This window comes from Coregonus clupeaformis, chromosome 29 (assembly GCF_020615455.1).
Source record: "Coregonus clupeaformis isolate EN_2021a chromosome 29, ASM2061545v1, whole genome shotgun sequence".
Lineage (NCBI taxonomy): Eukaryota > Metazoa > Chordata > Actinopteri > Salmoniformes > Salmonidae > Coregonus > Coregonus clupeaformis.
In genome coordinates, this window is record NC_059220.1 from 27,868,642 (window position 1) to 27,892,965 (window position 24,324).

Below are 24,324 nucleotides of genomic sequence, written 5' to 3' on the forward strand. Positions count from 1 at the left end.
ATTTCATATTATTCTGTACGTATATCCGAGATACCCCAGTTATTATGATATGTTTAGCATGGTATGTATTAATTTGTGGATGTCCATGATCCAATTTGTGTTTATGTTTCGAATTACAATTCTTATGGATGTTACGAATTTGCAAAACACATGATATGTTACAAATTCCAAGCTAGGTGGCTAACGTTAACATGCAGAGGTAAATATGTTTTACAGTGGTAAATATGAAAATCTTCCAATAGAACGAACACCCCCACCTCTCTGTCATGGTTGTGGTCCTCTGTAGCTCAGCTGGTAGAGCACGGCGCTTGTAACGCCAAGGTAGTGGGTTCGATCCCCGGGACCACCCATACACAAAAATGTATGCACTCATGACTGTAAGTCGCTTTGGATAAAAGCGTCTGCTAAATGGCATATTAATTAATTAATAAAAATTAATTAATTAATTAAGTTTAAACCATGTATTTCTATGTGGTGGCACTGTCCATCCAGTAGAGCTGAGCACCTTTATGCATAGATTTTCCTTTGTAGGCCCACTTCCTCATTTTCACCATTTGTTTGATTTGCGTCCTTGATGAAAATAGCCTTCATCACAACGCATTAGATTTATTTGTTGATTTATCATTGTTTGCTTTTATCAGCCAGCTGTTTAGAGCACTCATTGCTTTGTTTTTCAGGTGCTTGCAGGTATTGGTGTACTCCGTGCCATCCATGGCCAGAAGAAGTAGACCATTTATTTAGCTTTATTCTTTTCTATCTATATTGGTTTTCTTTCCTGGATCAGCTGATGATGGTCGACAATATAACTAGACAACTAACCTACAGCTAGACACCAACGCGCTTCCAATCCATCCAACAAGAACACCTTAATGACAGCAGGCCTATAGTTGACTTTTAGTTAGAAGCATTCCATTTTGCAATGGCATAGGCCTACATACGTTATTTTGGATTTGTGTGCCCATAAGAACTGTTTTCACGGTGAAACATAATTAAATGTTTCACAGGCATAGTTACACTTACAGTGTATTTTCCGAGATCCATAATTCGTACAAGATTGAACTTCAATGTTGTAATTCAATTGTTAAATGCTTAATAATGACAAATCACACTGTCATAAATGTCATTAATGTAAGGAAAGAAAGGTAGTGTTTTATGTCACATGATCTGTGAAGACTCCAAGCATTAACTCATGAATTATGGACAACTCATGAACTAGGTTGTAAAACATGTTTTGATTCAACTCATCATGTATTCTAACCAGAAAGGAAGAGAAACTGTTGATTTTTCAAACAACCATCTGTGCTCTTGCTCTTCTTCCATAAATAAAAGTGGTTTTCGTGTGATATCATTTTAAACATTATTTTCTGCTTTGTGGACCGATAAATTACTGATGTTCTAGAAAATAAGTTATTTATCACACTCATTAGGGTTCCTTGTGATGTACAATGCTTACTGAGATATTGTATATTCTTTCATGCCATTAAACTGTGTCCATTGCCTCTTTTATTTCAGCATACTACCCTGAGCCACACCTGAAGTTCACAGCATCTCCAAGAGATGTGGAGCTACTCTTGACCTCACAAGGAGGGTACCCCCGACCCTCAGTGCATTGGCTGGATGACAGCGGTGATGATGTCACCAATAACACAGTCACAAACATCTCAGAGGACACACAGGGACTATACACTGTGTTCAGTACACTAAATCTACAGGGACAAGTCAACGAGACCATCACCTTCGTCTTAAAGAACAAGGACCTGGGACAGGAGATCAGGAGAGAGATCACACTTTACTCAGGTACATAGACAATATCCTGGATTTGAAAAACAATTGACATTGCCTCTTTACTGAATGAGAGAGAGAGGAGAGAGCGGGCGAGCAAGCAAGAGAGAGAAATAGTGTTCAGTTGTTTAGACATACAGTATAATCACAATATTCTACATTTCTCTTCACAGCAAATGAGAGGTCATCAGTGGAAAAAGGCAGAATTTCTGGAGACAACAGAAAGACATGGATAATTATTGTTCCTATAGTGACATTTGTACTGCTGTTGTTTGTACTATTAATGTCAGCATTGAGAAAAACGTGCTATGGGCCATCACAGAAACCATCACCTGTCTACCAAACACCATCAGGCTCATCAGAGTCATCACAAATATAATTTACTGTACTTCATAATGGAGAAAAAGACAACATATTTAGGAATATATAATGAATGGAACTATGGCGTCCATATGATTCTTGCCAGTGTTTGCAATGCTGCCCATAGTATTTTTCCAAGGAGTTGCTGCCATATTACTTTATAGTTTACCGTGTAAATTTGTGTGCTACTTAGTTTCTTCTCAAACACAGAAATGTTTGCCAATTTATTTATTCAGAAAAAGAGACAAAAAGCGGAATAATAATAAAAATAAAAATAAATGTATGGATTAATTGCATCATTGATTAGCTGCGTCTGAGTAAAGGTTGTTAAAACTGAATTCTTATAGTGAATGTACAATAGATGTACAATATATCGAGAACAGTACAGTGATTGTATGACTCATTTCAGACCAACTTTCTCTTCATGTCATGTTAATGGAATGTGACAACAGTTCTGCATAGCCTACTGTACCTGTATAGTCCATACATAGTCATTTTATTATGGCACTTATGAAGTACTTAGTGGGGATATTGTGGAGACCACTTAGCAACACGTGGTTTGTTATCCCATCATAAATGTTGTGGTCGAAACAATGTTGCACTTTAAAACTCATTAAGCTTGTCATTGGGTGTACAAGCAAATATTGAGGCCAATTTTTTACTGAATGTCTGACTGGGAAAACAATGGTGTCTATTGATGATTGTACAGAGGCAGTTACCTTATCAACATTCCAAGGACAAGGAAATTACTGTTGTAAGTGTAGCTGAGAATAGTTTGCTTCCTTCATAGATTTTAGTTCAAAAAGTATTATTTATCAGGGCAATGTCCTGACCGAATCCATTTGTCTTAAAAATTAAAGAGGAGTTGTATTGACTTTATTTCAATTTTGTTTTTATTTCAAATGAGTCAGGTGTACAGTGGTATAGAAGTCTATGGTGTAGAATGAACCACTGTATGGTCTCTCACTGACCCTACCGCCACTTGAAACGCCAAACCCCGGGCAAGTCTTTTCCACCGACAATTCCGGTCTCTACCAGTTCATCATAGAGAAGAGTGGAAACTTATTGTCCTCCTCAGCTCTCCCCACAGACTCCTCTCTTCTTTCCTTCCCCTCATCCAGTGGCTGCTCCTCACCCACCCACAATCCCCATTCCTTCATGGACTGTGAAAGCACATCTTCCTGTGATAAAGACTTCTTCCCCATCCCTGATCCCAGGAATGAGGACTCTTCCTGTGGATGTACCCATTCCCTTGCACTAGAGCCCTCCTCCTCTATCAACACTGATCCCTCCCTCTCCCATGGACTCCTCTCTTTAAACTCTGCCCCCTCCTCAGCTCTAAACCCTGACCTTCTCCCCTTATCAACTCTGAATCCCTCACACCTGACGCATGTGTAACCTCAAATATCTTCCCCTTTCTAAATACCATCTGAACCACCTCTGACTCCTCACCCTCCAAGGGCACAGCTTCATCCTCCTCTAAATGTTGCTTATTTTCCGTGGAACGAGTGTAGCGCTGCTCTTCCTTATCACAATACTTCTCCACATCAAAGGTTCCAGTAGATCCTCTGGGTTGTCAAACTCATCCATCTTCCCATCCATTTTGGTCTCAAACCAGACAACATCTTCATCATCATCATTGACCGGTGAGGGACTGACTTGTGGGAAACCACCCTTTGGTGTGGATAGCTGATCTGAGAGCAGCAGAAGCCCACTGCTGGCAAACCCTACAGGACATGGAAATAAACAGGGTTAGAAGTGTCATCACCACTGGAGGTCTTATCATCCCTATTCCCTACGAATCACTTAGTCCCATGGTCAGTGCTGTATACCCAAACCAAACAGAAGTAGTGTGATGATGGGTTAGGTTGACAGTCACTTACCATCCATCATGGCTCTTCTGGGTTTGGTCTTCACACATTTGGAGTCACAGCAGTCACAGATGGAATCCTCTCCCATCAGAGATATACATTTTCGTAATTTAGCAGACACTCTTATCCAGAGCGACATAGAGTTGATGCATTCATCTTAAGGTTTCTAGGTATGACAACCACATCTCATAGTCATAGTGAGTAAAACGTTCCTCAATAAAGCAGCTAGCACCAAAGTCAGTGCTAGTAAGAAAAGGCAAGTGTTAGTGCATGAAAGGTACAGTATGTAGGGATGTAAAGGGCAGACTGTACATTTCCCAGAGTACAACATTTAACTTGTGTCAGCATACCTGTTCTCTCGGTAGGTGCATGACTTGTGCATGGGGCCGGGGTCCTCTGATGTCACATACAGCTTACAGTGAAGGAAGACCTAGAGGAGATGAAAAGATTACCTTTGATTCAAGAAATTGACCAATTCATGTCTATCATTTTATTGGTCAAAGGCTGCAATTTGCTTTATTCTTTACAATAAAGAACACTGTTTATTGCATACATTCAACAGAAAAGTCAAGAGCGTGATTGAGATTACATGATAGAGTATAAGTCTCCCATGCTCACCGGTGTGTCTGGATCAGAGGTAAACTGGAAGGCGTTGAGGGAGAACCGGAGGGTGCCATCAGTCCTGGGGGTGACAAACAGAGCCACCAGTTTTCTTCTGGCTCTCCAGTATGCAGCTGTGGATCAGAACAGAATGGGTTTGCACTCAGGTCATGAATAATAATAATCATTTCTTTATTGTGTCCTTTTGGGGAAATGTGTCTTCCCAGTGAGCACCGTCCGACACCAATGTCCATGAACGTTGGTCTGTTGGCCCTGGCATTGATTTTAACGTCCACAGACCAAACAGACGTCTATAATTGGTTCAGATTTGGTCCGGTCCAGCCTTGATTTCAACGTCCACCAACGTCTGGTCTAGAACGGCCTCGATTTGGCCCAAACAGACGTCTATGATTGACAGAGACTCTATTTGGCCCAAACATAGATACCTATGATTGGTTCAGATTTGTTCCGGACTGGACCAATCTGAACCAATCATAGATGTCTATGTTAACAAGTTTGGACAGCACAGTACAGTAGAGCACAGTACAGTACATGGAGTAGCCAGCCAAATAGAAAAAGTAGCCAGTCAGGGAGTTCCGGCCTGGGTGAGTCCGGGGGGCATTTTTTTGCAGAACAAGTTCTTTTTTGGTGGCCTCTGGTACATTTTAATGCCTTGATTCCAATCCGAAATACACAGCTAAATTATTTAAGAGTTAGTTGGGGTATTGAGTAGAAAGACATGACTTTGCAATTAAAATGACTGGAAATGTATAAATTCAGTGTGTTAGTTGTTTTGGATATCACCTAGGCCTAGATGACCAGGACTATTTTCTAAGTAAGAGAACCTTTAACATTAAACCGGTCTTCTCAAGATTCAATAAATATTTACAGTTTTTCTGAAATGTATTAATTGCCACAATGATGTTTGTTCTTCAAATGATGTATTTTATTGGCTCTGCTGCTGTGGACACTTAGGGTAAGGAAACCAATGTGTCATTTTGTAATTTGGGTGAACTCTCTCAATCAATCCCTGTGGGTGGGATTGTCAGGGTAGGGGGCAGGATATTTGTGAGTCAGAGCTGGTAGGGTTTCAGATCGGTCAATCAATCACTGTGTGTGGGACTTTGAGGGAAGGCGGTATATTAGTGTTCTGTCAAGAAAACATGTATTCCCTGTTGAGAAACAACATAGAATTGCAGGAAATTACGTCTTTAATAATATCTTATAAGTATTATGACATTAGCTTTTATAACTTTCAATCTGTTTGCTTTTATCATATTTTGGTCCAGAATGAGGCCCTCTCCACTACGCATTGTTTCTGCAGTGAGGATTCAACATCTTCATCGAATGTAGATAATCGCCAAAAAGTAGTATTAGCCTACCAGTATGCAAATTAGGGAGCCAAATGAACTGCTCTCTCACCGATGCGATTTGTTCAAAAAGAGCTGTTCGTTTGCGAACAACCCATCACGAGGCTGCACTGACGAGTCACTTTAGCGTTCACTGGCAAGTTTCGACATGGGCTTTGAATCCTAGGAAAATACAAACAAGATCTTTAGTTTACTTGTCCTGATGATATACCATGGACATATAACTACGTTGTATGATTAATTTATGAATAGCAAAAAGATATAGGAGATTGACTTTATTCAGTCAGGTCAACACCTTTCATAAACTAGTCAAGACAAGCTGTTGGTCCTCATTAAAACAACAGTACATTTTGCCCCCCGACTCCGTGGCTGGCTAAAGGCCTATGAAACACGCAAAAGAAAATGAATGAATGTGCCACAAAACAATAATTAAGAGTTCAACTCATTGTTACCACTTACATTACATGGCACGTGTAAATTCACACATGATTATGAAGGTAAAATAATATAATAAGTGTACAAGCATGTAAAATATGATTTGCACATGTAAAATATGAGTTGCAAAAGATATTTACAAATATGTAATTGTTTTGAGAATAAATGCAACAACACTTGCACACAGGTAATGTGATGTGTGAAAATATACAACAACACTTGTAAACATGTAACTTGATATGTGAACAAATCCAATACGATTTTGCGACTGGTGAATCTTCTTCTGTGAATCAAAACTTAATTTGCCTGCTAACTCTGTCCATGCTTTTCCTAGAAAATGTATATCTGACATTATAGCTAGCTAGTTGATGTTGTTCTAGCTAGCTCACCCAAAGCAGGCATTTCTCCTCCTCGCTGGTCTGCAGATGCATGATCATGATGTTGTGGCTGTAACATTTAATGGACATTGCACTAGAACAAAAACTAGCTAGCTATATCAGATATACAGTGCATTCGGAAAGTATTCAGACCCCTTCACCTTTTCCACATTTTGTTACGTTACAGCCTTATTCTAAAATTGATTAAATTCAATTTTTTCCTCATCAATCTACACAATACCCCATAATGAAAAACCAAAAATAGGTTTTTAGAGATTTTTGCAAATGTATTAAAAATAAAAAACAGAAATACCTTATTTACATAAGTATTCAGACCCATTGCTATGCGACTCGAAATTGAGCTCAGGTGCATCCTGTTTCCATTGATCATCCTTGAGATGTGTCTACAGCTTGATTGGAGTCCACCTGTGGTAAATTCAATTAATTGGACATGATCTGGAAAGGCACACACCTGTCTATATAAGGTCCCACAGTTGACAGTGCATGTCAGAGCAAAAACCAAGCCATGAGGTCGAAGAAATTATCCGTAGAGCTCCAAGACAGGATTGTGTCGAGGCACAGATCTGGGGAAGGGTACCAAAAAAATTCTGCAGCGTTGAAGGTCCCCAAGAAGACAGTGGCCTCCATCATTCTTCAATGGAAGAAGTTTGGAACCACCAAGACTCTTTCTAGAGCTGGCCGCCCAGCCAAACTGAACAATCAGGGGAGAAGGGCCTGTTGTGGAAAATAACCACTATACTTTATTACAAATATGGTCTTACAGAGTTTTTGTTGCATCAAGAAATGACTTTATTAAAGTTTTCAACAAAGCCGATACCAGTCTGCAGAGTGGCACCCCGTTCTGTTTTCCTCACGTCCCATTATATACCATCATCCCCCACTCTTCTAGCTCTAAATCCCTCCCTCTTCAGTTTCCCGCTCTTTATCACTCCACACCCACTTCCTTTGTCCCTGAGGACGGCTGAACTATTACTCCAACCAATCACTCGCTCCCCTGTCTTGCACACACACTCATGTTTAGTTTAAACATGACAAGGCCCTAAATTCTTGCATCATACACAAACCTCACCCCCTCATGCTGTAATCAATCAAGAAGATACCAAGGAGACAAAGGTCTAGCCCAAACTCTATTCAACCCTGGTGCCGCTCCCTTCACTGTGTTTGAAGAGAGAGACAAAAGGCCACAAGCTAGTTTCAGTCTCTCATCAGATAAGACAGCCATGGATTTAAGTAAGAGCAAGCAATTTGACCCTATGGCAGATTTCCTCTCTACTCCCCCACACAGTGAAATTAAATGACCCAATACAATTCCTGGCCCAGTAACAAACAATTCTAACTTTATGCTCTTGATTAACCCAGTTCTACCCTATAGTCCATTAAACTCTACAGTTCATTAATAATAATTCAACACAGGCCTTGGTCAGGGAGGTGACCAAGAACCCGGTGGTCACTCTGACAGAGCTCCAGAGTTCCTCTGTGGAGATGGGAGAACCTTCCTGCAGCACTCCACCAATCAGGCCTTTATGATAGAGTGGCCAGACAGAAGCCACTCCTCAGTAAAAGGCACATGATTGCCTGCTAGGAGTTTTCCAAAAGGCACCTAAAGGACTCTGAGACCATGAGAAACAAGATTCTCTGGTCTGATGAAACCATGATTGAACTCTTTGGCCTGAATGCCAAGCGTCATGTCTAGAGTAAACCTGGCACCAGTGGCGGCTCCTGAAAAAATTCTCAGGAGGGGCAATTTTTCTGATGATTTAGGTGACCTACACACATTTTAAAAAAGATATGTCCAGCAACAACATGAAGACAGGGGCAGCATATAAGTCAATACCAGAAGCATTTATTGACTGATCTGGGGAGATGGATTCCAGTTTCTGTGACAGATTATAAATAATCTCTGATGCCTTTGTTATATTAGCTTTTGGTTGAATGTACTGTCGTAGTAAATATATAATGTTATAGCTTGGTCTGACTAAAATCTTGTGCATGACCCATTTTGTGTTGGGCGTTTGTTTTCAATCAATGCTGTTCCTATCCTATAACAATGGACAAAAGAGTCCTATCTTGTCAGCCTTGTCAGCAGGTGGCCAAGGACAACACCCACGCCATAGGTCTCTCAGTTCTTCCAACTCACGAGTTCTTGCTCTGAGGACACACACACACACACACACACACATCATCACTGATAACACACACACACACACACATCATCACTGTTAAACACACACACACACACACACATCATCACTGTTAAACACACACACACACACACACAAAAATCCCCTCTCTTTAGGCTGAACATTTGAAGACAGAGAACCCGACTCAGAGCCAATGCAACAGTGGAGGGGACCTCGCCCAACTCATCAGGACCAATCAGAAGATCAGAACTACTAGATTCAACCTACATCATTTATTGTATAAAATGTCAGCACACAATGTTTTCGGGGCTCTCTTCAGATGGCTCCCTAAGAGTTTGACGAACGAGTCCGTGCACGCGATTCCAGATATCTTTACCTCTGAATAAACTGCCTTTATTATACCATATCCACCCTGTCCAAAGTCTCTACTTGGTCTCAGTTCTCCAGTAAACTTGTGATTATCAACAGTACACAACGGTAACAAACAATTGGGGAACTCACGGGGGCAGATAGTAAGGTCGCAGTGACACAGAAAGCAGTTCAATGTCGGGGCTCGGGGGGTACAGAGTCGCTCTCTTACCAGGATCGATTTTCCCTGTGACTGTCAGATCGAGGTCCGCTCCGACCAGGGTGAAGCCGGCCGGCTCCACTTCTCTGTCCGGGACTCTGTCATCCAGCCAAGTCTCCCAGCTGTATTGGATTCCGCTGCCAGCAACGTTTTCATTATTTAGTCCGTTCGTAGCGGGTATGTACACGATCAACAAGATCAGTCCAAAACCCACCACTGGAAATCCATGGTTGGCAGAATGTTTGTAAACTAAGTGTACAAATTAAAAACATAAAATAACGCCACTAAGTGTACAAATTAAAAACATAAAATAACGCCACACTGCAGGTCGCAACAGAGACGCTGCTAGCCGCTATTTGCTTAGTTACGTTCATGGTTACGTCACGTATGACGAAAGCGCGTAAGTGCAAGCCCACAGACACCCATAGAGAATGTATTGAAAGCTTTGAAATTTGAAAAAATAGATTTTACATGACAGGCTATGAGAGACTTCTGGGCGATTTTCAACCTGACTGAAATCGCCCAAAAACGGGCGGGGCCATTTGAAGCATGACTTTAGCCTGATTTGACATTTAGTGGCAGTCAGATCAGATTACAACACTGATAACTACTGTTGCCGTGATATAATTGATTAGAAAAAAAATCCCTTCCTTTTCCCGTTTGGCAGTGCGTCGCCCATATCGCCCTATTGAACAGGCCGTCCCTGCCTGGCACCATCCCTACGGTGACACATGGGGATGTCAGCAAAATGCTGTGGGGATGTTTTTCAGCAGCATGGACTGGGAGACTAGTCAGGATCGAGCAGTTGGTCTAATGGTGCCCTCTGTCATCGGCCTCCCCCTTGCTTGAGGGAACAATAGAGGAGCAATAGAGAACAAAAGAGGAAAGGCCCACCCCCCACTTGTGCCAAGTCATGAGGATACCTGGACCACCTATTGAGATGTATCTTTTGTCAAGTAAATCAGGTGATAAATGAGGTGAAAAGGAGACTGGAGTGCAAATGAAAGCTGAGAAGATAGGTGTGTCTGAAATGTTGGCATGTCTTATACCAACCTGGTCTCAGAGCATTTCATATTATTCTGTACGTATATCCGAGATACCCCAGTTATTATGATATGTTTAGCATGGTATGTATTAATTTGTGGATGTCCATGATCCAATTTGTGTTTATGTTTCGAATTACAATTCTTATGATGTTACGAATTTGCAAAACACATGATATGTTACAAATTCCAAGCTAGGTGGCTAACGTTAACATGCAGAGGTAAATATGTTTTACAGTGGTAAATATGAAAATCTTCCAATAGAACGAACACCCCCACCTCTCTGTCATGGTTTAAACCATGTATTTCTATGTGGTGGCACTGTCCATCCAGTAGAGCTGAGCACCTTTATGCATAGATTTTCCTTTGTAGGCCCACGTCCTCATTTTCACCATTTGTTTGATTTGCGTCCTTGATGAAAATAGCCTTCATCACAACGCATTAGATTTATTTGTTGATTTATCATTGTTTGCTTTTATCAGCCAGCTGTTTAGAGCACTCATTGCTTTGTTTTTACATTTACATTTACATTTTAGTCATTTAGCAGACGCTCTTATCCAGAGCGACTTACAGGAGCAATTAGGGTTAAGTGCCTTGCTCAAGGGCACATTTACGTCATTTAGCAGACGCTCTTATCCAGAGCGACTCACAAATTGGTGCATTCACCCTATAGCCAGTGGGATAACTGGGATTTTTTTTGGGGGGGGGGTAGAAGGATGACTTTATCCTATCCCAGGTATTCCTTAAAGAGGTGGGGTTTCAAATGTCTCCGGAAGGTGGTGAGTGACTCCGCTGTCCTGGCGTCGTGAGGGAGCTTGTTCCACCATTGGGGTGCCAGAGCAGCGAACAGTTTTGACTGGGCTGAGCGGGAACTATGCTTCCGCAGAGGAAGGGAGCCAGCAGGCCAGAGGTGGATGAACGCAATGCCCTCGTTTGGGTGTAGGGACTGATCAGAGCCCGAAGGTACAGAGGTGCCGTTCCCCTCACTGCTCCATAGGCAAGCACCATGGTCTTGTAACAGATGCGAGCTTCAACTGGAAGCCAGTGGAGTGTGCGGAGGAGGGGGTGACGTGAGAGAACTTGGGAAGGTTGAACACCAGACGGGCTGCGGCATTCTGGATGAGTTGTAGGGGTTTAATGGCACAGGCAGGGAGCCCAGCCAACAGCGAGTTGCAGTAATCCAGACGGGAGATGACAAGTGCCTGGATTAGGACCTGTGCCGCTTCCTGTGTAAGGCAGGGTCGTACTCTCCGAATGTTGTAGAGCATGAACCTGCAGGATCGGGTCACCGCCTTGATGTTAGCGGAGAACGACAGGGTGTTGTCCAGGGTCACGCCAAGGCTCTTCGCACTCTGGGAGGAGGACACAACGGAGTTGTCAACCGTGATGGCGAGATCATGGAACGGGCAGTCCTTTCCCGGGAGGAAGAGCAGCTCCGTCTTGCCAGGGTTGATATGTCGGCCAGACATGCAGAGATGCGATTCGCCACCTGGTTATCAGAAGGGGGAAAGGAGAAGATTAGTTGTGTATCGTCAGCGTAGCAATGATAGGAGAGGCCATGTGAGGATATGACAGAGCCAAGTGACTTGGTGTATAGGGAGAAAAGGAGAGGGCCTAGAACTGAGCCCTGGGGGACACCAGTGGTGAGAGCACGTGGTGCGGAGACAGCTTCTCGCCACGCCACTTGGTAGGAGCGACCGGTCAGGTAGGACGCAATCCAGGAGTGAGCCGCGCCGGAGATGCCCAGCTCGGAGAGGGTGGAGAGGAGGATCTGATGGTTCACAGTATCAAAGGCAGCAGACAGGTCTAGAAGGACAAGAGCAGAGGAGAGAGAGTTAGCTTTAGCAGTGCGGAGAGCCTCCGTGACACAGAGAAGAGCAGTCTCAGTTGAATGACCAGTCCTGAAACCTGACTGGTTTGGATCAAGAAGGTCATTCTGAGAGAGATAGCAAGAGAGTTGGCTAAAGACGGCACGCTCAATAGTTTTGGAAAGAAAAGAAAGAAGGGATACTGGTCTGTAGTTGTTGACATCAGTGGGATCGAGTGTTGGTTTTTGAGAAGGGGAGCAACTCTCGCTCTCTTGAAGATGGAAGGGACATGGCCAGCGGTCAAGGATGAGTTGATCAGCGAGGTGAGGTAGGGGAGAAGGTCACCGGAGATGGTCTGGAGAACAGAGGAGGGGATGGGGTCAAGCGGGCAGGTTGTTGGGCGGCCTGCAGTCACAAGTCGCAGGATTTTATCTGGAGAGAGAGGGGAGAAAGAAGTCAAAGCATAGGGTAGGGCAGTGTGAGTAGGACCAGCAGTGTCATTAGACTTAACAAACGAGGATCGGATGTCGTCAACCTTCTTTTCAAAGTGGTTGACGAAGTCATCCACAGAGAGAGAGGGGGATTCAGCAGGGAGGAAAATGTGGCAAAGAGCTTCCTAGGGTTAGAGGCAGATGCTTGGAATTTAGAGTGGTAGAAAGTGGCCTTAGCAGCAGAAACAGATGAAGAAAATGTAGAGAGGAGGGAGTGAAAAGATGCCAGGTCGGCAGGGATTTAGTTTTCTTCCATTTCCGCTCCGCTGCCCGGAGCTCTGTTCTGTGAGCTCGCAATGAGTCATCAAGCCACGGAGCTGGAGGGGAGGACCGAGCCGGCCGGGAGGATAGGGGACACAGAGAGTCAAAGGATGCAGAAAGGGAGGAGAGGAGGGTTGAGGAGGCAGAATCAGGAGATTGGAGGGAGAAGGATTGAGCAGAGGGAAGAGATGATAGGATGGAAGAGGAGAGAGTAGTGGGAGAGAGAGAGCGAAGGTTGCGGCGGCGCATTACCATCTGTGTAGGGGCAGAGTGAGTAGTGTTGGAGGAGAGCGAGAGAGAAAAGGAAACAAAGTAGGTCGGAGACATGGAGGGGAGTTGCAGTGAGATTAGTAGAAGAGCAGCATTTAGTAAAGATGAGGTCAAGCGTATTGCCTGCCTTGTGAGTAGGGGGGGACGGTGAGAGGGTGAGGTCAAAAGAGGAGAGGAGTGGAAAGAAGGAGGCAGAGAGAAATGAGTCAAATGTGGACATAGGGAGGTTGAAATCCCCCAAAACTGTGAGGGGTGAGCCATCCTCAGGAAAGGAACTTATCAAGGCGTCAAGCTCATTGATGAACTCTCCAAGGGGACCTGGAGGGCGATAGATGACAAGGATATTAAGCTTAAATGGGCTAGTGACTGTGACAGCATGGAATTCAAATGAGGAGATAGACAGGTGGGTTAGGGGAAAAATTGAGAATGTCCACTTGGGAGAGATGAGGATTCCTGTGCCACCACCCCCTCTGACCAGATGCTCTCGGGGTATGCGAGAACACATGGTCAGACGAGGAGAGAGCAGTAGGAGTAGCAGTGTTTTCAGTGGTAATCCATGTTTCCGTCAGCGCCAGGAAGTCGAGGGACTGGAGGTTAGCATAGGCTGGGATGAAGTCAGCTTTGTTGCCAGCAGAACGGCAGTTCCAGAGGCTGCCTGAGACCTGGAACTCCAGGTGTGGGGTGCGTGCAGGGACCACCAGGTTAGAGAGGCAGCAGCCACGCGGTGTGAGGCGTTTGTGTAGCCTGTGCAGAGAGGAGAGAACAGGGATAGGCAGAGGCATAGTTGACAGGCTGTAGCAAATGGCTACAATAATGCAGAGGAGATCGGAATGAAATGAACTAAACATCTGGGAGAGGAGAGAGCAGGGCCTCCCTCACCAAAACTTCCACCTCAGAAACTATAATTGTTTCACTGAACCACCCGAACAAAAACTCTCCCAACTTCCACCTTTAGAAATCAGAATTGTTGTGAACCACAGCGGTTCAATGTTTAAAGGAATAGACTCAACCCACTTTATTCAGCTAGCTAACTATGACACCATAGCTAACTAGCAATGCTTGCAGGTATTGGTGTACTCCGTGCCATCCATGGCCAGAAGAAGTAGACCATTTATTTAGCTTTATTCTTTTCGGTTTTCTTTCCTGGATCAGCTGATGATGGTCGACTATATAACTAGACAACTAACCTACAGCTAGACACCAACGCCCTTCCAATCCATCCAACAAGAACACCTTAATGACAGCAGGCCTATAGTTGATTTTTAGTTAGAAGCATTCCATTTTGCAATGGCATAGGCCTACATACGTTATTTTGGATTTGTGTGCCCATGAGAACTGTTTTCACGGTGAAACATAATTAAATGTTACACAGGCATAGTTACACTTACAGTGAATTTTCCGAGATCCATAATTCGTACAAGATTTAACTTCAATGTTGTAATTCAATTGTTAAATGCTTAATAATGACAAATCACACTGTCATAAATGTCATTAATGTAAGGAAAGAAAGGTAGTGTTTTATGTCACATGATCTGTGAAGACTCCAAGCATTAACTCATGAATTATGGACAACTCATGAACTAGGTTGTAAAACATGTTTTGATTCAACTCATCATGTATTATTATATTGAATGTAGGATATGTCATGGAAATTCTAACCAGAAAGGAAGAGAAACTGTAGATTTTTCAAACAACAACTTTTTATTATAAGAATTGCAATTCTGGAGCGGTTAACAATCACTCAAAAGGTGCAGAGTTAAGAACCCAACGAACAAGAGTTGGTTCTCAGCTTTTATAGGGATTACAACCACTTTTGTCTATGTGGCAGTTTAGCAGGTGTGTGAGATCATGGTGGGAACATAGCGTACAAACAAGTGATAATGCCAGTTTTGTTACATCTAGCTGCTGCTGCTCAAGCTAGCCTCTGTTATCTTCATATCTCCACAAAGCTGTGCCCTTGAAAGATACGAAAAGAACAGGATGGACTCGAAAACTGTGGTCACTCTCAGACGTCTCTTTGTCTTTGGCCGCGTGACCAAGTCACACAGAGAGAAGAGAGGAAAAATACTAGCTTCTTCTTACATGACAGAAACAGACAGTGGAAATGTACAGGTTTAAGGCTTACAGAGCATGTGCATAACAGAGTTTGTAATTTTCCCACCATAGATACCTATCCTGAGTGTGTTCTTGTTTAAAATTGCTTTGGCTGAGAGGGTAGGCTACCGGCAGTGGTATAGGCCTAGTGTAGGGTAAACGCTGTTTACCCACTTTTTTTAATGCATGGAAAGTATAGGGAGCATTCATTTTTGTGACTGGCATAGTTTACCCACCATTTTTATTTTTTATTTGTACACATCACTGGCTACCGGTAGGCTTATTTGAAATTCATGGTAATACACATTGTAGCCTAGTTTAGTAAGTTGACCAGGTGTGTTAGGGTGACCATCACGTTTTTCCCAGGACAGTTTCATCCCCATTTCAGGTGTCCTGACTTTTCAAGCTACGCATTATTATTTATTATTTTGTCAGCAAGACATCAATTAATGTAGGCCTAATCAATGGCAATCGCTGAATGTCATTAGGCAAACATTTGTGTTTTTTAACAGGTCTATTTCCATTCATCAAATGGCGCCAGTAGGCTATACATGCAGTTTGGACGCTGGATTTATTTTAGAGTGGACGAACATGCCTACTTTTTGAAGTGATTTGTTTGACAATCAAATGAAAATATCATGATTGGTTGTGTTCATGCCACATTAAAAAGGTAATTTAAACTTTTAAAATGTATTAAGTATTTATTATTAGGGCCATAAAAAAAAAATGCACACGCTAACATGTAGGCCTACACCAAAACAGCGCCATACTGGAGAGAGGAGCACATTGGAGAAGGCCCTTAAAGTGTACTTAATGTTAACCCATTGTAGGCTACTAGCCAAAGAAAATTGCCTGGCTAGCCAAACTCTTTGCTGCGGCCAAACGTTACGCCACGCCACGCCAACGGACATTAGTTTCTTCTCCGCAATGAGTCTGGATCGGAGTACCCCTCAGACGATTTCTAAAACGCAAACTTGTTCTAACCGTTCTGATTGATCCCAGAAACTGATGGGTCATCATTGGCATTGATACTCTGATTGGAAATTATCAATTCGCTGATGACTGTTATGTACAACACCTCTCATTTTGACATCACCACAAACCACTTCAACTACGGCAGTCTCCGTTCAGTGCGTCTTTACATTCAAATACCAGTTGAAACATGGGGAGGGGTAACGCTGTCAGCATGGCCACTGCCCTTGAAATACGTCACTCATTGCTTCAAGACACACCTCGCCACACCCACCAAACGGGAGCAAAGGCCACGTTCAAAACAACTGTGAACTCGGAAATCTCTGACTTCCGACTTCAGTGCGTTCAAAACAACTGCGTACAAACTGTTCCGCAATGTAGCAAATGTTCAAGCGAACTGAACGCACCTTCATACTGAAGTAGGCTATGCAGAGAACATAGAGCAGCGGAAGGAATTCGTTTGAGTCGTCAGGCAAAAATAAAATAGACACTTCAGGATTTGTCAAAGTTGTTAAATATTACAGTATTTGAGATATTCAAGAGTAAAAAGCATTTTTGATATGTCATATAAACAGTGTTGGTGAGTAGTGAGCTACATGTAATTCAACAACATTTTACAGTAGCTTGGTGGTAGTTGAACTAACTTCTAATATTGGTAGTGTTTTCAGTAGTTCATTACTTTTCGCCATGTAGCGTACCGGAACTATACACTACTTTTTTGCAAAAAGAAAAGAAAATATGGGTGAAGTAGGCAAGAATTTCCTTTCTTTTTCGGCATCAGACCTGCCGGATTCTCACTTGAATAAGCTAAATTACACATTCTGTTAACATTTACCAGACGCTCTTATCCAGACCGACTTACAGTTAGAGTGCATACATTTTTCATACTGGCCTCCCGTGGGGGAATCGAACCCACAACCCTGGCGTTGTAAGTGCCATGCTCTACCGACTGAGCTACAGGAGGTTAACATTTGACTGTAAAGTGATCTATATTTCAGAGTAGCTTACCCAACACTGCTGATAAATAGAAAACTTGGCTTGGGTCTGCTCAAAGCTTCATACAAGAATGCAAACAATCAAATTGATTGTTTGTCACATTACACACAGCACACAACACAAACCATTCACAAGATCAGGACACAGCTTCAACTGACACATTATCTTTTGACAATACTTCTAAATAGGTAAACAAGTTAAGATTTTTAAAATACAAATCAGCCCATCATCTTGTGATGAAAGTCACCTCATCCTTCTGATGATTGTACAACACATGCATGTTGTATACTGTACACCCATATGCACACATTACACACATACCCAAATAAACTTGTCTATACAGAAATGCACACATCCATATTCACAGACAAGTGTGTATAGATTTTGTAATGTGCCAACTTAGTAATGTGTGTGCTTTCTTTAACAACTAGTTTTAATATACAGTTAAAGTGAAAATGCTGTACTATTAGGCCCTAATGTGTCCATACAGTTGAAGGCATCAAACATTTCAAGTTAGAAGTGAGATAGTTATTAACTCAAACTTGTTAGAAAGCTGCCCCACTCTCCAAGAAAGGTTCTACTTTTTAAAGGTAGACTTTGGGGAAAAACTATATAACTGATCAATGCACCATCATACCAGGTAATTTAATGCTTAAAAACAAAAATATTTTATGAATAAGATATTTGGCTATAGAGATGCCATTTCTAACCCATCCGTCCAAAAACAAATCCTGTGAAATGACGTCAACACTTACTGGAGGAGATGCCGCGTTCAAAACAACTGGGAACACAGAAATCTCTGACTTCCGACTTCAGTGCGTTCAAAACAACTAGGAACAACAACAAAAAAAGAGCTCAGACTGGGAAAAATCAATTTGAACGGTCATCCAACTCATAATTCCAACTTGGGAACTTGGGCCTCTTTCTAGAGCTCTGACTTTCCGACCTGAAGATCACTGACGTCATGATTTGACCTTGTGTTTTTCCAGAGTTCCCAGTTGTTTTGAACGCAGCATTACGGTCTAGCTGAAGTGGCTAGCTTAGCTAACGAACCATACTGAACAAAAATATGAACGCACCATGCAACAATCAACTATTTTACTGAGTAACAGTTCATATAACAAAATAAGTCAATTGTAATAAATAAGTTAGGCCCTAATCTATGGATTTCAAGACTGGGCAGGGGCGCAGCCACTTGGGAGCCAGGCCCAGCCAATCAGAATGCGTTTTTCACCACAAAAGTTATTGATTACAGACAGAAATACTCCTCAGTTTCATCAGCTGGTCTCAGACAGGTGAAAGTCGGGGTCCTGGGATGGCGTGTTTACACAGGGTCTGCGGTTGTGAGGCTGGTTGGATGCATTGCCAAATACTCTAAAACGACGTTGGAGGGGGCTTATGGTAGAGAAATTAACATTAAATTCTCTGGCAACAGCTCTGTTGGACATTCCTGCAGTCAGCATGCCAATGGCACGCTCCCTCAAAATTTGAGACATTTGTGGCATTGTGTTGTGTGACAAAACTGCACATAAGAGTGACCTTTAATTGTCCCCCAGTATAAGGTGCACCTGTGTAATGATCATGCTGTATAATCAGCTTCTTGATATGCCACACCTGTCAGGTGGATGGATTATCTTGGCAAAGGAGAGATGCACAAAATATGAGAGAAATTAGCTTTTTGTGCTTATGGAACATTTCTGGGATGTTTTATTTCAGCTCATGAAACATAGGACAAACACTTTACATGTTGCATTTATATTTTTGTTCAGTATAGTTACGTTGGGCACGGCGCGCATGACACCGACAAATCACCAAAGGCACACTATTTCTGTTTGAAAATTTAGAAAGGGCAGAGTTGGACCGTTTTTCATGCTCAAAGTCAACCTTTAAAAGGAAAGTATTGGCACCGTGTGAGAGAAACAACTTTGACCAAATAGAATTTAGTAAAAACTGTTATACAGAAAATCTCATGGCAACTACAAGGTTTCCAAAGTACAAGATGTTCTGTTAAGGCAGTAATAATAAGGTGGAATAAGGTAAGTCTGAAATCCAGACATTATTGCCAATGTTAATGAGTTCATTAAGGTTAGAGTTTCTTTTTCAATGTTCCTTTTTTATTTTCCCCATGAGACACAAATATAATTTCAGTAAATGATTAATATTGTGCTGTCTGAAATGGAACAGTTATTTTGTGCTCTCCACGTCCCTAAAGAAGTGTATTACTCTCTTGAGATAAGTGAAAATGATTTACATTAAATGTAACCATAACCATATAAATCCAGTCTAGATAGAACAAGTTATTGGTATTCTCAAAAAATTTGGCCTGAAATCTTCCCTCTTTGAGGACCATCCTTGCTGGATGGAAAGTCGTTTTTTGTGCAGAGAAAGGCTTCCCACCCTTTGACCTAATTCTTGGTTCAGGTAGACAAACATTCAAATGTTGGATTTGATGGGTACATGCCCAATTAAAAATCCCAAACCAATGTTTGATATGCAAACAAACAAATAGTACAGTAGCTAATAGACAGGGCACAGAGAGAGCGACGACTCTGAATGTCCACTAGGGGTTTCTGTAAGCCTGTAGAATCCTTAGGAGAGTAGGGCCGTTGTGTTCATGTAGCATCAGGTAGGAAGCAGCCACAGTGTAGTCTGTGGTTTCTCTACTGTTAGTCCAGTTAAACAACACTCCAGCCTGCCAGTGCAAACACGCGGGACAGTTGTGGCCTTTCGGTTGGACCCCCTCCTCTCCCAGGGCTCCTACACAACGCTCCCAAGCTCTGTGGACTCTGTATCGGAATCCTGATTGCCCTCCCTGTTTCAGAATGGGAACAGCCAAGAGTTAGACACAAAGGACTTGGCTTGTTCAAGAGGGTTCTTATTCATGGCAGAGCGGCTAAGGCTTAAAGCACGTCATTTGCATTTAGCTGAGGTATAGCGAAAGATGAGAAAGATGCCAGAAAGGGACTAAGTTTAGTGTCCCCCTGCAAGAGATTGGTCACTGGATCTTTTAGTTCCCCAGTGCACTTAATTTAGGAAAAAATAGCTTGGGTCATGCATGAACCCTGTTCTATTACAATGAGTGTCTGGCTTAGATACCCCCAATCAGCCCTAATCGTGAGTGTGTTTGGCCTGACTCACCGCATCTCCTGCAGTAGTTTCCTGTTGCCTTGCCTCCTCTCCTCGTCAATGGGGTAGGTCTTGAATATCAACAGCCCCAGGAATATCAGAACAACAGGAGCAGCTGAGACCAGCACCTTCAGGGTTAAATTCACTGCGTCGGGTTGCGAGCAGCCTCTGGTCACATACCCGGCAAAGCTGCTCAAAATGTACAGGGAGAGAGAGAAGAAAACAACGCGGATATAATAGGTACAGTTTGGCTTGATTATGAGTGTGAGGATTATGTTATGGTTCCAGACATGACTGGTCTGTTGGCCCAAGGAAAATGAAACTAGCTAAAATGCAGTTATCCTACATTAGAATTTAGGCCATTTCTGAGAAAATATGATTCACTAAGCTGTTAGGAGTCCTGCAAAATAGAGTTAGATTTCAAACTAAGCTCATTAAATTGTCAACATGCTCAGTTTATCATGTACAATAATAATAATATAATATAATAATATGCCATTTAGCAGACGCTTTTATCCAAAGCGACTTACAGTCGTGCGTGCATACATTTTTGTGTATGGGTGGTCCCGGGGATCGAACCCACTACCTTGGCGTTACAAGCGCCGTGCTCTACCAGCTGAGCTACAGAGGACCACAATACATGCAAGAGAGGGACACACACTTACTCTAGACTGAGAGTGGAGATGCCGAGGGAGATTCCTGAGGCAAACTTGGTGAAAAAGACATAGAAGGAGTAGAAAATGGCCTCGTGGCCACTAGAGTCTGGATTCTTCACTTTGAAATCATCCACCACATCTGGGAGCATTGACCTGAGAAACAGAGAAAGATGTGAATGTATACAAAAAGGAAAGACCCACCACAGACTGGACATAAGTAAAGAGACACTGGAGATATATGATAGCGATCATCTATAGGTTGTTATGGGTATATGGAGGTACATTCAAACAGTAGGCTACTTACCAGGGTAGGAGGAAAGCTGCAGCCACACTGACTCCTGCTGCCACAGAGACCACATAGGCCACAATGAGACTGCTCTCTATGCAGATGATCAGGATCATGAAGGGCACTGCCCACTACAGAGATAGACATGAATGAAATAAGTCATGCGAGAGCGCCCCATACATACACACATACCAGCTTTGAGATGAAGCTCCACAACAACACACACTGCTTACTGTGATGCCAATGTAGACTGCAGTCTTCTTCCCAAATCTGGTCAGAAACCACTGCCAGAATGGAATGGACAAAGTCCCAGAGAGCTAAAAATGAAACACCAAAGAAGAGCATTAAGATATTTAACAATTTCCATAAAAATGAATAGAAATACTCCTCTTAAGCACTGAGGGCAATGTGGGAACAGAAAAGGTCAGACTGACTGATGGGCTAAAACATAATGGGAGCAGGACACAATTTGAAAGGGCTCTTTATTTAACCCTGCAGGGGGTCCATGACCCTTGACCTCTTATAGAGGTGTGGTCAACCAGTGTGTCAAATGACCACACAAGGATTAGCTAGTGGCTGAGCACTCAGCAGTATTAGAAATATCTAACACTATGCTGACCAAAGCCAGCAGCATCTAAGGACCTAGCCTTGCATGTATGGCAGTAGGAAGATTTGGCTAAAGCACAAACAGATCTGGTCACCAGGCTACTAACGACCTTCCTAAATTCCCACATTTCCTGCTCCAGTGGCCAGACAGGGCAGTGCATGGCAGCTCTACATCCTACTCAGGCAGAGGGAGAAGCGACTGTGCAGAAAATAAGGAATGGTAAATTGGAGAGAAATGCCAAAGCTTACAGATTGCCCGAGCAACAAAGGCCCCTCTGTGCTCCTTTCTCACCCCTGCTCCCTGTAATGGAGTGTGTGAGATGGGGACAGGTTCCCAGCGGCCACAACAACACTTCCTCTCACCCCAAAAATGTGCCCTTTCATCCCCCCTTCCATGAGGAAAACCCCCCTAAAACAGTCACGGAAACACCATGGAACCACAGACGTTACTCTACCCCACAAGGTGACCTTTCAGTCAGCACAGAAAGTACAGGTCTTAATGTACAGAATGCACAGGTCTTAATGTACAGAACATACATCCACTTTGTGTTAGGCCTCTAGTGGGAGGGAACACTAGACTCACCATAATGACCAGGAGAATGTTCTGGAAGTCATTTCTGAAGCCCAGGGTGTAGGTGATGAACAGGGCAAAGTTCCCCTCCAGGAGCTGCCAGGAGAGCAATGACATACACATTACATTTACATTACATTTTACTTATTTAGCAGACGCTCTTATCCAGAGCGACTTACAGTTTTAATGAGTGCATACATTTTCATACTGGCCCCCCGTGGGAAACGAACCCACAATTCTGGCATTGCAAGCGCCATGCTCTACCAACTGACATCAACCACTGAACATACAGGAAGTCATATACATACAGGAAACCAAACACCAGGGTTACACACCCTATAGCTTGTCATAAATATTTGTTTGTTTGTTTGTTTATGTGTGTGCGTGTAACTGTATCCCATTCTAGGAGTGTGACTCACCATGAAGGCCAGCGAGGTGAAGAGGAATCCCATGACCAGTTTGACATACGGCCCGTATCCCATCACCATCCTCATGCCCTCAAAGAACGACATGGGCTCTGTCTTCAGACGCCCACACTCTATGACCAAAACAAAGATGGTGATTAAAACTAACCTATTAGGTGCACTGTTCCAAACATCAGCTGAAGAAGACTTATCTGATGATCTTTATCCCTCGTCCATGACATTTACTGACTGCCAAAATGTGTCCCTCTCCTAGTTACTTGTAACAAAGAATTCTTGGAACATTGGAGGGTTGAGAGGAAGTGGAAAAGTTTTCCTGAGGATAACAAACAAAGCTGTTGTACTCTAAATATGAGAAATAACTTGGAAGTTATGTCATTGTAAAAATTCAGATAAAGAGAAAAAAAAATTATTCTCCATTAATCAATTCTCACCTTCCTGCTCTCTGACTCCCAGGAACAGGACTGCAGCACAGAGAACGTAAATGGCACAGATGACTCCTGAGGCAATCAGGTAGGCTTGTTTCTGTTAGAGGGACAGGAGGAGCAGGATTAGGGTAAAATTCCACTTTACCATTACAGTGTTATGACATGTTAAAAAACATGTCATCCCTGGGGTCTCCCTCTCACAGTTTCATCCAGGGAGATGTGAGAGATGTTGACATCTGACCCCAGCAGTGTGGAGTTACTGTTGTCAAGGACCTCCAGGTAACCCGGGAGACAGGGGGCGATCGCCCCACCCACAATCTGTCCCTGGATCGCCGTGCCAACCACTGTGCCCAGCACCTCCACCGTCATACCTGAAGGGAGAAGGGATGAAGAGAGCGAGAGAGAGTAGAATGAAGACCTCATATTACAACCACATGAGATGCTACATAACTGCAAAGATGTAAAGGTTGACTTACGGTAGGCCGTGGCAGAGTCTCTCTCTTTCTGGTCTGTGCTGATAAACATGGTGAGCGCTGAGTACGGCACATGGAAGCACTGCACACACAAACAATGAAATCAATTCCTGGCACAGAATTGCTGTAAGTAGCAGTACAAGTAAAAGTATTGTTGTCTGTTAGTTTACTCCAATCAGGGTAGGGATAAAAAAAAAAAAATATATATACATATATATATATACACACACACACACAGTGGGGGAAAAAAGTATTTAGTCAGCCACCAATTGTGCAAGTTCTCCCACTTAAAAAGA

At 42.9% G+C, this 24,324-nt stretch overlaps 2 protein-coding genes across 2 annotated transcripts in view; one reads left to right on the top strand and one right to left on the bottom strand.

Moving 5' to 3' along the window:
• Positions 1-1,508: 1,508 nt before the first annotated feature.
• Positions 1,509-11,542, top strand: LOC123482183 (ICOS ligand-like; the record flags this gene model as incomplete). Its single annotated transcript, XM_045208966.1, is given in 4 exon segments — positions 1,509-1,797; positions 1,956-2,092; positions 2,094-2,145; positions 11,532-11,542. Coding segments are annotated over 4 exon segments (489 nt in total), but the record flags the coding sequence as incomplete, so codon positions are not given.
• A 7,621-nt stretch (positions 11,543-19,163) lies between these two features.
• Positions 19,164-24,324, bottom strand: part of LOC121544985 (sodium-dependent lysophosphatidylcholine symporter 1-B) — a 32,384-nt gene continuing 27,223 nt past the window's right edge. Inside the window, exons 5-14 of the mRNA XM_041855283.2 lie at positions 24,032-24,110; positions 23,757-23,926; positions 23,562-23,652; positions 23,125-23,243; positions 22,718-22,801; positions 21,762-21,845; positions 21,547-21,659; positions 21,252-21,395; positions 20,599-20,775; positions 19,164-20,272 (exon numbers count right to left, since the gene is read on the bottom strand). Coding sequence (XP_041711217.2) covers positions 20,218-20,272; positions 20,599-20,775; positions 21,252-21,395; positions 21,547-21,659; positions 21,762-21,845; positions 22,718-22,801; positions 23,125-23,243; positions 23,562-23,652; positions 23,757-23,926; positions 24,032-24,110 — 1,116 coding nt within the window. The 3' untranslated portion in view covers positions 19,164-20,217. The remainder of the gene's footprint in view (positions 20,273-20,598; positions 20,776-21,251; positions 21,396-21,546; positions 21,660-21,761; positions 21,846-22,717; positions 22,802-23,124; positions 23,244-23,561; positions 23,653-23,756; positions 23,927-24,031; positions 24,111-24,324) is intronic.